The sequence below is a fragment of the Corvus hawaiiensis genome, chromosome Z (genome assembly GCF_020740725.1).
Source record: "Corvus hawaiiensis isolate bCorHaw1 chromosome Z, bCorHaw1.pri.cur, whole genome shotgun sequence".
Taxonomy (NCBI): Eukaryota; Metazoa; Chordata; class Aves; order Passeriformes; family Corvidae; genus Corvus; species Corvus hawaiiensis.
Genome location: NC_063255.1, coordinates 25,291,250 through 25,308,348, shown reverse-complemented (window position 1 = coordinate 25,308,348; position 17,099 = coordinate 25,291,250). Strand labels below are relative to the sequence as shown.

The window sequence follows — 17,099 nt, the reverse complement described above, 5'->3', positions numbered from 1 at the left end:
ATCTTTTCCTTTTTCCGAGTGGCTGCTGTTTTCTGTCTCACTGCGTCTTTGCTGTCTCTTTCGGTCGCTCTCGTGTTGGAATTGTCGGAGCTGCTCGTGCCTGCGCGCTCTTCCTGGGGTCGCGTTCGGGGCTGCGCGGGCCGGGCCGGGCCGCGCCGCTCAGTTCTCCGTGCGTCGCCTCCTCTGGTCGCAGCTTCGCTGCCGCTGCCGGGCGCTGCACCCACGTCTCGGCCGGGCCCCCGAGCGACGACCCCCCCGCGCCCTGCTCCAGCGCGCGTCTCGGCTGGGCGCGGCTCCGTTCTACCGCCGCTGCCGCCAGCCGCTGCCCACACGCCGCCCCTCTCGGTCGGGCGTTCCCGGGGCTCGCTCCACCACGCGCTGCGCGGGGCCGGGCGGGCACCGCCGGATCACAACGCTCCCGCCGCGCCTCGCTCCGCCGCCGACACTGCGGCTCGCGTGGCTCCGCCCGCGCGCGGGAACTGCCTCGCTGCTGCTCGCAGAGCGCTCGGTGCACGTGGCCTGGGCCGCGCGGTCCCTGCGCCAGGCTTCCCTTCACCAGGACACAGCTGACATTGCTCAACAGTCTCGGTAACTAAATAATATTCACGAAAATATTCTTCCATCGGCATATATTTTGACTCCAGTATTAACTGTGTCCAAACGGTTTTCCAAAAGCCCTTGGTAAGAATTAAATCCCAAGAAACATAGAAAAAGTTCTTAAACAACCATGCCAGGAAGTGTTTCAGTTCTTTTTGAGCTTGAATCAAGCTAAAATTTACAAATCGTTGTTCAAGAATCATTTTAAGTTTAAGATAAATGTCCGTATGCGGCTCTGAGAGCCAAGAGTCTTCCCACGGTTCCTCCATAGTTTAGATATGGAAGAGCAAAGCAAAACCAAGAAGAGGAATCCAAGGCTTCCAGGGTTTACTCACACAAATCAGTCGCTTAGGGATCGGGGATCGTTCTGCCCGCATTCCCCACCATTATGTTGCAGTGGGGATACTGCAACACGCATATATCAAACCAGGAGTCCCGTGGAAAGGAAATATATACGGACAGACAGATTCTTGCTAGCTGTTTCAGAGATGTTTATTTCTCCAGCCGCATGGCCGGAGCTCTGCCGAGGAACTGTTCCAGTCACGGGACCAAGGGTCCTTCTGCCCGCGCAGGGGAACACAAACCAACCAGTGGGAACGAGGCTGAGCAGGGGCAGGGAAACCCCGTGTCTGTGCCCTCAGGGCCCCTCTCCCAGGGCTACATGGCAGGGGAGAGACCCCAACAGTTCCCTTCCTCCACACTCTAGTTATGGACAATGGTCTAGCTTGCAAGAACTTAATTTACTCTTTAACACAGAACAACCTCCAATCTGGGATTTTTACTGTTGTTGAGGGGATGGTCACAGGCCATTTCTCCCATTTGTCATCACCAATGCAAGGATTGTGTTGAATTGCTGGCTGTTGCTGCCCTATTACTTTTCAGATAGATTCAGGTCCTTGCCCTTCTTCCTGCTTTAGTTTTCACTGCAGGTATGATGATCACACTCAGTCACGATCAGGCAGGTGGGGTGCCTCTAAAAACTATGCTGCAGTGCTAGAGTTCTTTTGCAGGCTGATGATGCTGTTGGTATCATCACAGAAAGTGGCAGTCCACTTCTGCTACTGGAGCGTAAGGGCTTTAGGCAGCCCTGCTAAAAGCAGACGGTTACAGACACCAGACCAACAGCTTAAGGGATAAACGGTCCACCTCTAAATACGGTGCACGAGAAAATACAGATCAGTAGTACAGTTACTTGGGTAATAATAATAATATCATGTAATTCACCATGACTGGGGCTAGATCTAACATCTGGGCATACAAAGACTTACCACGACCATGTCTCTGTCAGGCAGGCAAGCAGGGTACAATCTCTTCTCCACTCAAGTGTTCTAGACTGGCCAGTGGCCTTGTGGAATGCAAATTCCACGGCTGGACTGTCCTTTTTATCATCAAGCTGCAGAAGTCCTACCTGGGCTGGTTAACCAAACATTACACCCCACCTGTGCTCCCTCTCTGGGCCAGCTCCGTCCCTGGAGTGCACAGGGCCCTGTAAATCTGTACAAGGCACTACTGCCCCACATTCCTGCGTGGGCACAGGCCTGGAAGTACTGTAAAAGGCAGCAAGAGCCTCATGCACTGTCTTGAGACACAATGTATTAGGCAGTACAGCCTTACATGCACCCAGTCAGTCCTGGCAAAGGTAAAACTGATGGTTCATGTATGGAGCTCGCTACACAGAAGGCAAAATGGATGCACAGGGTAATATCCTGAACAGACATGAGAAAATAGGTAGAGGCTCAGCAGCAGAAAAAAGTTTTGGTTTAGCCAAAGAATGGCCACAAACAGTGCTGACAGTGATCACAGTGAATTTATACCGGCCTTACAGTACAGTATGTTAAGGACTAAGAAAAAGCCAAATAAACCAAGTCAGTAGTGGTATGGAAGAAAAAGAAACAACTTGAAAGAAAGCATGAAGACTTATGTTAAATGATCAAGGAAATTGTACTGGTAATTATTTTTTATATTCTTTTAAAGAAATACAACTCTTCTACCAGTGCCTAAATTAGCGAACTATTGAAGTGCCACTTGGCCACAGGCCTCTGAAAGACTGTTTCAGCTTGTCAAGGTGCGAGTCCCATCTTAAAGGTGAAAAATAATCAAAACATCAGCGGACGCACCCAATCTCAAAAGTCTCATGCTCCTTCTTCTTTATTTAAATGAAATTTAATTAAAATAATCAAATCCAATAATAATTAAATAATTAATAAATAAAATAAAATTAAACTAATTAAAAATAATTACATTTAAATAAATTAAAAATTCACATCTCCAGCTGCTTAGGTGTTTATATGACTACATTCTTCTCTCTTGCACTGTGGATGCAGAAGTTCAACCAACACTTACGGAGCCTTTCAACATATTTGGAGTTATTATTTTTTTAACTGAACTGCAAGACTGATTAATTAACATTTACATTCTCATACCTTGTACTGGGCTGAGAAAGCTTTAACTGTAAACTGCGTATCTGAACTGTCTGCTATGCTATTTTAAACCCACAGACAACTTACAAGGGGTCCGTTGTTTCAAACTTTGTTTTGAACTTAACTGTATTTTTAAGTATCAGCTGCACACTACTGTAAAAAAACCAACTCAGCCAAAAACCAGGCTGGCAAGAAAACACTGAAAACAACACAATTCCCTCTTATTTTTCCACTTCTAGCTGCACAGCATGACTAAGAACGTCAGGAGGTTGTTGCGCCGCCTTCTTCCTCATCTTCACTGTAGACGTGCTGCTGGTTCTCGTGGCTGATGTTTCAACAACCTAAACCAGCTGGAAAAAATTCAAAATGAATAGAATATTTAGTACCAAGTGTACCTCTCCTTCCACAAGCTACAAAGACTGTACTGTGATGATACACTGTATGCGGACAGCTTTTCCTCTACCACAAAACCAGGAAGCAACGCAGGAGTAACTACCTCTGCCATACTACTTGGCACGCTCAGTCAGGTTTTTTCCTGCCAAAGGAATACGGTCCCAAAGCTTCAGCAACTGCTCTCCAACTTGTGGTTCCAGCTCCTAGAAAGGATCAGGAAATCCGGGAAGTTATCTGCACTGCTGCTATTGAGCATACAGAAACTATTTATTACTGAATTAGGTGAGGTTGCCGGTGATTGCTTTCAAACTTTCTACAAGAGCTCATCCCTTTTGCTATTGGGACAAACATCCGAACTCCCAGCAGAGCAAGGTTTTCTTACTAGGGCTCAGCAGGAGATAAAAACATTCATAAGCCACCCTGGCCTAGAGGGTGTTTGGGGTGTTTCCATTCCCAGTGAGATGTCAGTTCTCACAAAGATAATTCCAGTGAACACACTACCTCCATACACAAGAACGGACACACCAGATACTTCGTACCTCCCACAGGTCACTCACTAACTAACTAAAGATCATTATTTTCCACATCTTTTAAGTTGAATTCCATCAAGCGTGGTGGAGAATGTGGAAAGAGAGGTCACAGGAAATACAGTGGCTGTCCTTTCCTTGTACTTCTTTCCTCCAGTTTCTTACAACTGGAGAGAGTTTTGGAGAAGAGAAGGTGAAACAAAAACTTTAGCTCTTGAGTCATCAAGATGTTTTGGGAGGGGATGGAGAGAGGGCAGAAACTGCCACAGAGAAATTCTGTGCCAATTCTTTGGCTTTTTGTAGTTGCAGTTAGAGCTTTAACAGATTTGAGAACAGTCCTAAGCTTTACCTCAAAACTCGGGATTCTCTTCAGGCTTTACAGAAAAAATCTTTTCATTATGAACAGTTATTTGGGTGTAACAGACTGTCTAAGAGAATACATCTCAACCAAACATGGCACAAACCTCCAGAACTAAATTACAAAAAAACCCCAACAACTTCTTTTTGGAAGCATCCACCTTTAAATCATTTTTTAAACACGTAAGCAAGAAACTGTTTTGATTTTATCAAAATGTCTCCATTACTTCAGCGGTAATTCTGCATTCGCTGAAGGTACAATGCACCAATGAACTGGGATTCAGATTAGCAAGACACATGAACAAGTGGCGATAAACTGAACAAGCCAATAAAAAATACACAGTTCTACCAAGTGAAGAAAACTTTAGGAGAGAGTAACATTACCTGGCCATCTCTACCTATCTGTACTTTCTTACTGTCGTTCCACGGGTTGAGCAAATGGTGTGCAAACTGAAAAGGAATGCTTTCTTTTCGGATCCAGTCCACCTTAAACACACCTCCGAAACCAGCAGATCCCCAGTCTTGACTTTTCTCACGCCCAATTGCTGAACCCATTCTAGCAAACCCCTGGGACAAAAATGGAAAGAACAGACATAATGGGACCACATCTGTCTGCGGCAGAACGAGATAAATAACTGAACTTCCTGTGAAACTTTCAAAATAGTTTCAAAGTGATTAACACACTCTCCACCATGAAGCTGGAGCTTCCAAAATGTTTTACATCTAGAAAGTTAGAAGTAACACTTCTTTTTCCACTTCAAATATGCCTTGTAGGGTTTGACCGTAAGGAATGTCCCTCAATGACAGAATTATCACTGAAGGTTTTTTGAGCTTCGTAACAGATTAAAAAGCTGTTGCAAAACCACCTGAAGCAGAAGGAAATCAAGATGAATATTCTAGTACAGAACAGTCCGTTAGATATTCACATTCCTTGTCAGTTGTAGGTTATTTTTGCAGAAATCCCTTTGTTCCTTCTCATGTTCCCTCTACGTTAACTTCCACATAGAACCGGGACAGTGTAGCTGTTCTTCCAAGAAAGAAGTCAAAGCTGCTTTTATTTCCCTCTTTAGTGAAGCTGGACAAAATTCCACCATGACAAGTATTCAGAAAGAAAATGAAAGGAACCCCAAACCCGAGATAGCATTTAACTTACTTCAGGACACCCTGACTTGCCCACACACCAAACAAACCAGAAGTGAACCCAACCCCACAGACAACGGATCTACTATTCAGGTGAATTTATGCCAGTTAGGATGTAGCAGTCCAAAAGATGCAGTTCACTGTGTAAATTACCAGCACTCACTGCTGTTGTAAGACATGCAGTCCTAGATAGCTCAAGGCAGACTTAAATGAGAATTAATGAAAGGAACAGTGGAAAAAAAATAAATGTGGACTAGAAAGAGACAGTTGGGACAACAGAAGATTAATAGGGAAGTTAATCCCACATTCCCATGAGGGTGCAGTGCCCCGTCACAACTGGAAGGGCAGGGCAAGGTCAACCACCTGCACTCCTGACGTCGGCGTGTCTTCCCTTCCCCGCTACCCTGTCTGAGAGCACCAATGCAACCGCCCATTTTCGGTATCAACTGGCTTGCTGAAAATTACTTGCCAGTATTACACCTGCGTTTGCCAAATCATCGTACACCGTATGTCACTGCAGTCCTTCAGTGGTATTGCCAAGACAGGTGTGTTTTGGTTGGTTCCTTAGATTTTAAGTTCAGCTCATTTTTACAAATAGCTTATATATGAAGAAGTAAGCGGGCCTTTCTTTAGCTGGAACAACTGAATTTAGCTGGTTCAAAGCTAACGTGCAACTTTGCACTACCAGGTCAAGTTTTTAACTTCAAACTGACCACAGATTTGACCAACAAACTGTTGACATGTATCTCACTGAACATGAAGTCAAGACACAGCTCTGGAAGAATCATGGCCAGCTTCCTAACTGGAAGTGAATAAAACCAGTTTTTATTAAAATTTTAATAGAGTAATGTATGAGTTTCCTGGCTTTAGAAAGCTATGACTTGCCTGTAACTCCTTGCTCACTTACAATACACACTTTGGCATGCAAAGAGTAGCAATCCCTGAATTTGTCAGGATTTTTGGGGCGCTTTTTGTTGTTTTAAGAGGATTAATGTAGGGTATAAACATTATTCTGACTCACGATGTTTGGAGGCAATTCTGTCTCTGCCTTCGAGGGACAAACTGAGCTAACTAGAAGAGCATGTTTCAGAGAAGAATTAAATGCTCTTTCTTCAGCAAGCACAGACATTTGCACACTGCTCTGCTTCTCAGAAGGCCAGGAGTCATAAGCAAAGCTGTCCACACTACACACAGTCATCTGCTGCACCCTCCTAAACCACCAACTACTGCTAATACTTAGTTTTAGATTAGGACTCACCTGAAAGCATCCAGACCCTTGAACAGAAAATATTAAGTAAACCAGGCTGCTCTCCCAAAAAGCTCCATTCAGTTTCCCTTCATTACTTGGCGTAGTGGACCATATTCCCTTCTGTTGAGAAATATCAATGTTTTGCAAGTTGCTACTTTTCATTATAAAGTACCGAACTGGCATATTTTGTCTTGGTGAAGGAGATCTGCAACCCTGGAAAAAATAAATTAAATTAATAAATACAACAAAATAAACCAGGCTTTATTTCTGAAGCGTTACACACACGAACATAGAAATCCTTGACTGTGCTCCTCCCTTCCTCCTCCAGCTTCTGGAAGAAACGTAAAATCAGCTGGTCCTGTCTGAAATGGCTGTAAAATGTATCCGACGTCTATTTTACATTTTGAAAGCACTTCTCAACAATTCCTCCGTGAGGAGCCGAAAACAAGTAGAGCAGAAGAGGAGTAAAAAGTCTAGTGATTAATTACCATTTGTTTAAGTCTGACACGCCTTGAGATGGCACCAAAATTAATCATCCTAGACTGCAGCCTACAGCACACCACTCCCATTTCTACCTTCAGGAAACATGTTTTCTTCCTTTTACACTGGCTCAACCTAAAAGCTGAAAAACTCAAGAGGAATTACTAAATCCTCCAGTGAGTCCGTGAGGTTTCGTTTCAGTGATCTGTTCAGTATCACTGCAGTTTACCATTCAAGTATATGGGGACAATTATGACAATAAGCTCGTTAAATGTGTGCTTTGTTAAAATAACCTTCACAAAAAACCCCAAGCAGTCATAATAAGGCAGGTAACACAGATAACACAATATTTAAAGAGAATCTGTATCAATGGATGCTGTTACAGAAACAGAAAGGCAGAATCCAAAAACTTCAGAAGTGTGTGTACAATGTACTAATTTAGTTGAAAAAAATTAATACACCTTCACCGTTTATTAGAAAAAAAAAAAATCCCATTTTTTTACTTTGGATAGCTTTACCTCAGCAGTCCACAAATACTATCTCTGCTGTATTAAACTAGCGTAACAAGGATATTTAGTCTAGATTTTAAGTTCCAGAAGGAAGTATTATGCAGCTGTTATAAATGAAAAGTTAAGTCAGGTTCCTAATTTAGCCGTAAAATACCTAATTGTTGCAGAATGGTATCAGCAAGACATCCCTTTACTTTCGAAGAGCAGGGTGGTACTTTGGAGAACTCTACCTTTGCAGATACTGGAGAAGAAGGACTAGCACAGGGGCTGGGACAGCTACCGCTGTCTGCAGGCTTCACTGAGGACTGAGCTGATCTGTCATCTGAGGATCGTTTGGAGAGCAAAATGTCTTTTTCTTTGTACTTCTTTGGCTGGTGGAGTGCAGGAGATGTAGATTTCACTGAAACTCTAAAAAGGACATGCCTTGAGTTTCACGAGCACTCACTGAACAATTTACATACATACCTGTCAGCCTACTGCATGGCCACATGTATTACAGCAACTACAACATATATTAAACACTAACTAAAAACCCATACCGGTCATGCATTGTTTTTTAATGCTACTGCTAAACCTTGTCTGCTACTTCTCAAAGATCACAATTCATGGACAATATTCCTGACTGCTCTCTCAAACAGCAGGCCCATGTATGAAATACTTCTCAGTGAAACTACAATGCAGCATAGGACAGTATCACACCTTTCAACTGTACTTCCACTATTTCCACCTCCTTATTACTAGCAGAAATTTAAGTGGTGCTTGCATACATAAACTGCAACCTACAGTGCCTAGAAGACCTCAACATCTTACTTTTCAGCACTAGAGGAGTCAGAGAATTCAGTTTCTGTTGAGCTTTTTCTACTGTTGGTTGACTTCCATGTAGATGCCAAAGGAAGCTCTTCACAAGTCACAGGCCTCGGTCTCTGGCCAATTCCTGAAGGCTGCTGCAGACCTGCAGACTGTTCTTCAGCACTCAGAACAGCTGTAATTGCTCTTACAGTTGTTTCATCAACTTGAGACCACGGTTTAGAAGGAGCTCGCATACGACGCAGGAACAAACTGTGCCACTTCTGCCTGAGTTGCAACAGCATCCCAGCAGCCTGTAATGAATTCCAATTCTGTTACAGACTGATGAAAATTACATCAGGCAGGTGAGAGTACCCTACTCTTTCCTATCAGGCAGCACCTCGCATTCCAGGGAGAACAAGGTCCAAACTGAAAGGCAAGACCAAGGTCTTGGGGAGGGGGAATAACTCTTACTTAAAGTAAGATGTTAATTTACTTTCTTTTCCTTGGACGCAAGGTAATTTTTGGAACATTTCCTTTAGCTCTGTACTAAACTTTACACTGTATTGCAAATCCACAGATTTTTTTTCCTTTTTATCTTTCTAGAAAACCCACTTTTTTCATGCTTTATGCCCTTCCTATCAAATCAATCTGTACTCACGCACTCTTGAGTCATACCTGAGGGAAAAGAGCTCTAAGTGACATTTTTCTTACACAGACTTCTGCTCAAATGCAATGACTAAATTCAGAAGACTAGAGTCTAATTCCCATGTTATCAGAAATGCTTCCATTGAAAAAAAATTTTTAAAAATCACTCTTCTGGACATGTCTAGGACAGACAGCATTATTATTAGAGCTGGTAAGTTCCAGTGTTTCATGATCCATAAACTACCTCCTACCACAGCCATAGCTCTTCAATGACCTAAAGCCTTCTGTTTCAAAGAGGCTTTTATTTCTCCTTCCGAAATCTGATAGCAACTTTCTTTCAGCAACTCCAGCTTCAAATGCTCCTTTTTCGATCCGATGCTCTCAGAGAAAGAAAAACACAATATGCCAATGTGACTGTTCTCTCAGCTCCTCTTCAGATTTTGGCTATCCCAGCTCATGCTGTGGCCTGATGGAGCACCACACAGGCAGGACAGGAGGCCAGAAAGGGCAATAGGGCCATTATGCAGCCACTGTCACGTGCAGCCTGCTGTCCCCTGCAGCCCTTATCTTTTGTCTGGCAGTCTCTTCAGAATGTGCTCACTTGTGGAAACAGACAAAACTGCCAAGCTCAGACACATAAAACATCATATTGCCCAGAAAGTTTCTGAAGCAGATCCAACAGCATCTGGACTGCTGAGGCTTTCCTGCTCCCTCATGTGAGAGACAGGACACCCACACCATGATGGAGGAAGAGGGATGAGCACTCTCACTGTTGGATTAGGTGACCAATTATTTTTTGTCTTTTTGCTCATAGGTACAAGATTTGAAAGGTATGGGTGGTAGGTTATGAAACCTTGCGACTTGCACGTTGAATACGTGAATTCACGTGACAACTCTGGGCCAAAGGGGATTGAAGCCCTTTAACTCTTGATGGGCTCACAAAATACGGGTTAAATCACAGAGTACTTAGTTTGACAGACCCCAACGGACCATGACATTCTTAGAGAAAATTCTTGGCTACTCAAATGTTACAAAAACCTTTTCACATCTTTTTATAATCCTTCTACATGAAGCAAACACAGGAGTGAATTCTTACGTACTTCAGGGTCCAGTCTGAGATGAAGCCATTCATCCAGCTTCAGTAGTGCCAGATCAGCAGTTGTTTTGTCCTCCATCTCACTGTCACTGCTATCATTAGATACCCCTCCCCCTGAATTAAAGACAAAAGGTGCATTAGCATTTCTGTATTATTTCTACTTATATACAAAAACCTGAACACTACCGTATTACCAGCAATAAATATTTTTCCTTCTAAAATTGACTTTACAATGTAAACTGTTGTAAAACTACTTCTTCTTTTCTGCAAATACACTGCAGAGTCTTTGCTCCAGATAGGAGCAGTCAAGTAGCCAGACCTGCTGAAGATCCTACTGTGTAAAAACCTGTACTGATGTGGTCTGACTCAACTCATGTACCTTCACCAGTATTCACAAGCCACAATCCAGCTGTTGCCCGAAGCTGTTTCTAAAACCACACGTGGCTCTATTTCCTAGTAAAAGAGCAGATTTTTTTACTAGATTACTAGATAAAGACCTAGTAAGAAAAAAAAAAATTATAGATACGTATGGCTATTAATTAGGAATCCTTATTTCCTAGAGTGCAATTCAATCAGCATGAACACTATTCTAAGGTCAACAGTTTAAAAGCAAGACAGAAAAGCTTCACAAATAAGTTGGACTTTTAGTTTGATTCAACCTATGAGAACTAGCAGCAGTTATTTTTGCTTCCATTCCTACAGCACTCCATTTAAATAAGAAAAAAAAAGGAAATTTCTATATATTCTCCATTACTTCTAGTTAACAGCACAGCTAATTGACATTAGAAATTATCAGTGGAAAATATCTTGAAAATGCATGCGTCGGCTAGAAGCAGTATGTCTTGTTTGCCATACTGATTGTTTCTAAATTATTCAGTTTGAATAATCTGGTCTGAAGTATCAAATAAAGCAGTCTGGAGAAAAAGAACACACATGCTACACTTCTCAGTACTAGTATTATCATTAGACACTGTGGCTGCATTCTCTCCTTACAAACTGCACTGTAGTTTCTGAGACCCCAGAACTGTGTCAATTATGGATATGAATCTGTAAGGAATCCCAAAACTGAGACATTTGTTACAGAACCTACAAACTATTCCTGAATAGCTACAGGAATCATTACACTGTTATTTCAGAAGTCGCCAATATATGCATTAAAAATGATTGAAAAAGAAGCTTTGCACACCACACACTGGTGTATGCCAATAGAAACATTCCAAATCCACACTCCAGTGTACCTCGGAAGGCTGAAGATGCCTGCAAGGCGTTACTTGGCAGTCTGGCTGGTCCACAGAAGAGGGACACGGTGACAGGTGTCACAACAGAGCAGCACCTGATGTTTGCTGTCTTGCGAGCTCTCGTCATTTCGTCATAGATAAGCCAGTCTGTAGGGAGGGCCTGGATGGCTGCAGCTTGTCCATTTGCTGGGGGAACCTGTGCAAGAGCAGATAAGACGGGGCTATTATACCCTCTACCTGTAGTTAACATACATTTTAATATCTTTCTTATTTTATCCAGAGACACTGTGGATGCCTCAGCCTGGCAGTGTTCAAGGCCAGGCTGCGTGGGGCTCTGAGCAACTTGGACTAGTGGAAGGTGTCCCTGCCCATGGCAGGGGGTTGGAACGAGATAAGCTTTAAGGTCCCTTCCAACCCAAACCGTTCTGTGATTCTGTATCTTTAGGAAGAAATACGTATATCATTATATACGTATATAACACATACGTATATAAAAATAAAAATAAATAAAAATATACACGCAAATAAAAAAGCATGAGAGAATTCAACCAGATGCACAAATTATCCTACCACCATGAAACAAAATACTTTGCTTTCAAAAGAGATGTTAAAGAAGAAAAGTTTCAGAGCAGAACTTCTTGCTTTTAAGAGCAGGGATCATTATATCTTTACAACAATTTTACAGCTAGGGGTGGTTTTTTGTCATTTTGCCTTGTTCCATCTAGAGAAAGGACTAATTGAAACAATGGAAAAATGAACCAACTCCAATTCTACCAACTGGTAGGAAAAGTATTTTCTAAAGCTGCAGTGTTTAATGCCCTTGCTGCTTTTAAAGTACTGACAACTAGGAAAAGACGTCTCTAAAACATCTGATAGATTCTAGTGCTCTATTTTGTGAACTAGAAATTCAAAGTGATTTTACCTTGTTATACTGAGATTGACCAAGAACAGAGGTAGGATGAAATCGCACTTTCTTCTCCTTTGGTTCAGTCAACACCAGGCTTTCCCTGTCTACATGCACAAGATTGGGATACATCCCGGCCACTAAGGCAGCTTTAATTACAGCCCAGTTCTCAGAGTTAGTATTAACATCTCTAATATCAGCTCCTCCTCTGGCTCTCACAAAACCTGTCAGAAGAACAGGACAAAACGGTGCCACGTTAGCTTGTGCTTGGCTCCCAAAAGGAATTTGAAAACAAAGGTGAAATAAACTACTAATTTGTTGCATCTTTCACCACTGCCAACCTTAACAGCATCAAGAAGAAACCATTACACTGAAATCCCTCCCAATAAGGGGTTGTAGACTAACACAGAATACAATTATTTTCTACAATACAAAGACATTTCCTATGGGAATAATTTACTAAAACATAATGACCCAAAGAAATTCATCTCGACACTGAAATGCAGTGCCATGTGGAGATGAGGATGCCTTCGGTTAGATCAGCCACACCTCCTCATCTACACCATACCCTGCATCAACGTGTACGTGAAGGTCTGATTCAAATTAAGTAAGAAAAATGACACCAGTGAACATTATTTCTGTTACAATTTCTATAGGCTGGACTTTAAAACGAGGTTAAAATTTCTTCCAAGCTATTTACCCGAGGCTCTAAGCTGGCCGAGCAGCTGTGTTCTCATTCCTACGATGATTTCCATCGTGGCTTGGGATAGGAAGTTCTTTTCACAGAAGGCTCTCTCCCAGCCATCACCGCGTGCCTTCTGCCACGCCTGAAAAAGTTTTTTACATTTGCCTATCAGTCTGACTAGCTAAAACTAAAAAATGCATTTTAAAAAAATTACATTTATGTCAATAAAATGAAGGCAAAACCCACTCTGGAAGTAAATGCATCAAACTAGATTTTTTTTCTGTTCAAGAATTAGATTCTCTTTACCTATTCACTCCAGTGATCATTACGTCAAGTTAAAATGATTGATTCAATAAAGATCATTACATTAAGATCATGATTTGAAGTTATCAGTGTAGCAGGATGTAAAGAGCCACACTGTTGGCACATGGCTGGAACGCTCACAATCTTATAAGGTTTGGAAACATCAACAAAACATACCACAGAAAGTGTTCCCTCACACATTGATGAGTCCAATACACAGGAAAGCCACTAGGCAAAAATAACGTCTTCTCCAAGGCCTTAATCACAGTCCACCACTCTACATCCAAGTTGACTGGTACTTTATTTGCCTTGATGGGTGATCTCCTGTGATGAGTACTCTCTGAAATGAAATCCTACCTGGAAAGCCCTGAGCAGGGCCATGTGGTCACTGAACGTCCCTGCAGCAAAACGCTTCCTGCACAGCATGGCCGCACACTTTTGGGAGGCCAGCGTGGGCAGCACAAAAGGGTCTTGGCAGGCAAGAGCACAGGCAATGGTCAGAACAGGATCCAGGCACTTCAGCACAACTGCATACAACACCATTTTACCCAGGTGTGGCTCTACAGGTAATTCAGTGAGGTGGTAACCAAGCTCAGTGAGATCTTCCCAAGGGTCCATGGCATCTATGGTCTGTTTATAAACAAACAAACAAAGGAGAGGGGGACAGGGACAGTGGACTAAATCAGTTTACAGTAAAAGCAGAAAGGATGTGAATACTGGACATTAACGAGACTTGTTCCCAAACACTAAAACAGCAAGTCCAACTATTAACAGAGACAACTTTGAATCACTCTCTTCCCCGACATGGAAAAACACATCCCCACACACAAAATGAAAACAGACAATAAACAAGAACTCAGAACATCCTGAAGTAATTAAAAACAGCTTCAGTACAAACAGAAGTCAGTAAGGTAGGCTGCTACACCACAAATATGGAATCAAACGAAATTCCCACCTAAACCTATTCCTTTCCTGACCTTAAGCATGTGCACAGCATTTCTGACAGTTACAGCAGGCGGAGGATCAGGAGCTTTCATAAGAAAGTCTACAACTGGACAATTAATTGGAGCCAGAAGCTTTGTGTATAAACAAATCTCCTGCAAGTTCAAAGGCAGAAGAAAAAAGGTTACTAAGACTTGGAAACAAACCCAACACACGATTTTTTGCAATTAATAGTATGGTTTGATGACATTAAATTTTTTAAAGTTACAATTTCAAACTGAACATGCACCTGAAGTGGCATTCTTAGAAGTTCTGGAGACTGAAATTCCAACATATTCTGAAATCGGAGCCTGCTGAAGAGACGAAAACAGACTCCAGGCTGACAGCGCCCAGCCCTTGAAAATAAAGTATGGGAAGTTGTGAAAATTAGGATTTTTTTCTAAAAACAAAACCAACCAACCAAAAGCCAACAAACAGACACAGAAACTTAGAACGGAAAAGCAGAAGCAGTTCTGTGAAGAAGGTGTTGCTAAGGGTAAGTCACACACAGAGTTTGAGTTTTGCAAGCGTGGATTATTTTGGATGGCATGGAAATTTTTTATTGTAATTTTAACCCAACACTGAGAAATCTGGAGAAACAAAAACAAGGCTTATCTAAGTAAAGGCCGTGGGTTTTTTGCTAACCTAAGACCAGTCCAAATCTCAATCATCCTTTGCTGTAAGGACTCTAAGCTGCAAACTTTGTTTCTTCCCTGTGCATCCCCCAAACAGAAGTTACTCTTGGAGTAAAAGGTAGAATAAAGATTAAATAACTTGTGACTGAAGGGACAGAGACAGCAAATTCTCACATTCACACACAAATACTTGACGCTTAATGCCAACAGAATTGATGAAACAGGCATTTGTTGCTACAAAACTTCCAAGCCCTCACCCACAGTGTTGGGAAGAATATGATCATGGCCTGTTAAGTCATGGATAGTTTGGAGAAAGTGAAATAGGCAGTCCTCTGCCCAAAGACAAGGTGTGAAAACAGGTGGACACTGTGACTGCTGGTGCTACGTGGGAGAAAGAGGAAGGAGAACAAATTAATGTAGAGGAATTCCTTGTGGAACAGGGGCATGAGATACCCCAGGAGAGCTTGGGCATCCCAGGGCTGTTGCAGAAGTACCCCTGATGGGGCCTCAGGCTGAAGATAGGCTTGCAAGGCACCTGCTAGCCGGCAGCCTTGAACAGCCTTGGGAAAAGGTATACACTGGTCAGCTCCCCCGCTGCTTAGAGGCTTTCTCATGGGAAAGGGGCGTGAACTTTGAAAAAGTCTAACTTGGTGAAGGTAAACAATGACACGGGAGCACAATGCTCAAATTGTATCGGTGTTCCTGTTGTGTCTCAGGCTGGCTCTCCTGCACCCGGGACCTCCCCCCCGTTAAAACTTAATGGGGTGGAAAACAACCTAGACCTCTGGGAAATGCCTGAGCATCACTTTTCTACAACTTGGGAAATGATTCCAAGGAAATACATGCTGACCCCTACTCATCTGCAGAGAATGAGTGCTGGCCATTGCCCAACACGACACTGGACTAGGCTAGAAACAGTTATTACGTTGTGTGCTTTATTCTTAACACACAGGACGGTGGAGATCTGCGAAATAAGAACCATTATGAGGCATTTATTACCTGCCTTTTCTCTGGATAGCACTGGCTTTTGAAATCCACCCCATTCTTAGCACTGTAACACGGCTCAGTGCATCAAAAGACTTCTATAAAAACAAAGAAAGGAACATAAGCCCAAGACTGAATAGGGCACATGAAATAAAAGTTAGTAGTTATTTAGATTACCAACAGAAGTTCTCTAAAAAGTATGACATAGTAATATATACAGCAGCTTCTGGCACAAAGATATCTTCTCGGTTTCACGTGAATTTATGATGGTACCTCCTTTGCAGTATCTTTGTGCTACACAGTTTTCGAAATTAAACTTTTTCTAGTCAACAGGTAATTGCAAGTCAGTAAAAGATACGTCAGGTCTGCGTTCTGAGATATCACAAAGCAAGCAAAAATACATTATTATACCAAATAAAGTTTTCCTCTTTATCTCGCTTGGAAATTACCTCCTTATTTTCCTAGATTTGATGTAAAATTACCAAAAGAAATTGTATTATAAGAACTTCAGAAATTTGGTGTGTGTATCTCCTACGAAATCCAACTCCATTTTCAAAGCCATACACTAGGTCTTAAATTGCCTCGTTCTGTTATCTCACTTTTCTGGAACAAGTAACTTAGGAATAGGCATGCAACACACCCAAAAAAGTGCTTAAAAGCTTAATGGGTTCTTTTTGGACTTGATACAATAGTAGGACAAAAGGAACTCCCAGTGTCCTCCAAGTCTCAGGAAGGTGGTGGTCTAAACGGAGGACTTGTTTTAAAAATCAAACCGAAATACTAAATTACAAAAAAAAAAAAAAAAAAAAAAAAGATCCATCAACACTTCAACCTACATTAGTTTTTACAGGGCTTTTAGACAGCTAGCTATTTACAGTATTTGTCATAAAACAAATGGATGTTGAAACTTCTCAGTGAGGTCTGTTGCCTGACAGGCACTAGCTCTCAGCCTACTGATAAGTTAAAAAAAAAAAGTTCTCCAAAATTTATGCACCGTGTGTTTTAGAATGGCACTAGGAAGTTCACTTCCCAAAGACAATTTAAGGCAGCCGTACCTCTTTCACCTTGCCTGAGTCAATGACAAATACAACATCGCTGACTGTTACGCTGGTTTCTGCAATATTAGTAGAAAGAATCTGCAATGAAAAAAACAACCAAACAACCAAA

At 42.1% G+C, this 17,099-nt stretch overlaps 1 protein-coding gene across 2 annotated transcripts in view; it reads right to left on the bottom strand.

Moving 5' to 3' along the window:
- Positions 1-1,322: 1,322 nt before the first annotated feature.
- LOC125319525 (3'-5' RNA helicase YTHDC2-like) overlaps positions 1,323-17,099 on the bottom strand; it is a 30,965-nt gene continuing 15,188 nt past the window's right edge. For both annotated transcript variants that reach the window (XM_048290789.1, XM_048290790.1), the window contains 15 exons: positions 16,988-17,068; positions 15,948-16,030; positions 14,564-14,669; positions 14,310-14,429; positions 13,690-13,962; positions 13,045-13,171; positions 12,363-12,568; positions 11,441-11,636; positions 10,207-10,316; positions 8,483-8,772; positions 7,903-8,080; positions 6,693-6,896; positions 4,679-4,861; positions 3,514-3,613; positions 1,323-3,367 (listed from right to left, as the gene is read on the bottom strand). In XM_048290789.1, the coding sequence (XP_048146746.1) occupies positions 3,524-3,613; positions 4,679-4,861; positions 6,693-6,896; positions 7,903-8,080; positions 8,483-8,772; positions 10,207-10,316; positions 11,441-11,636; positions 12,363-12,568; positions 13,045-13,171; positions 13,690-13,962; positions 14,310-14,429; positions 14,564-14,669; positions 15,948-16,030; positions 16,988-17,068 (2,247 nt within the window). In that variant the 3' untranslated portion in view covers positions 1,323-3,367; positions 3,514-3,523. The remainder of the gene's footprint in view (positions 3,368-3,513; positions 3,614-4,678; positions 4,862-6,692; positions 6,897-7,902; positions 8,081-8,482; positions 8,773-10,206; positions 10,317-11,440; positions 11,637-12,362; positions 12,569-13,044; positions 13,172-13,689; positions 13,963-14,309; positions 14,430-14,563; positions 14,670-15,947; positions 16,031-16,987; positions 17,069-17,099) is intronic.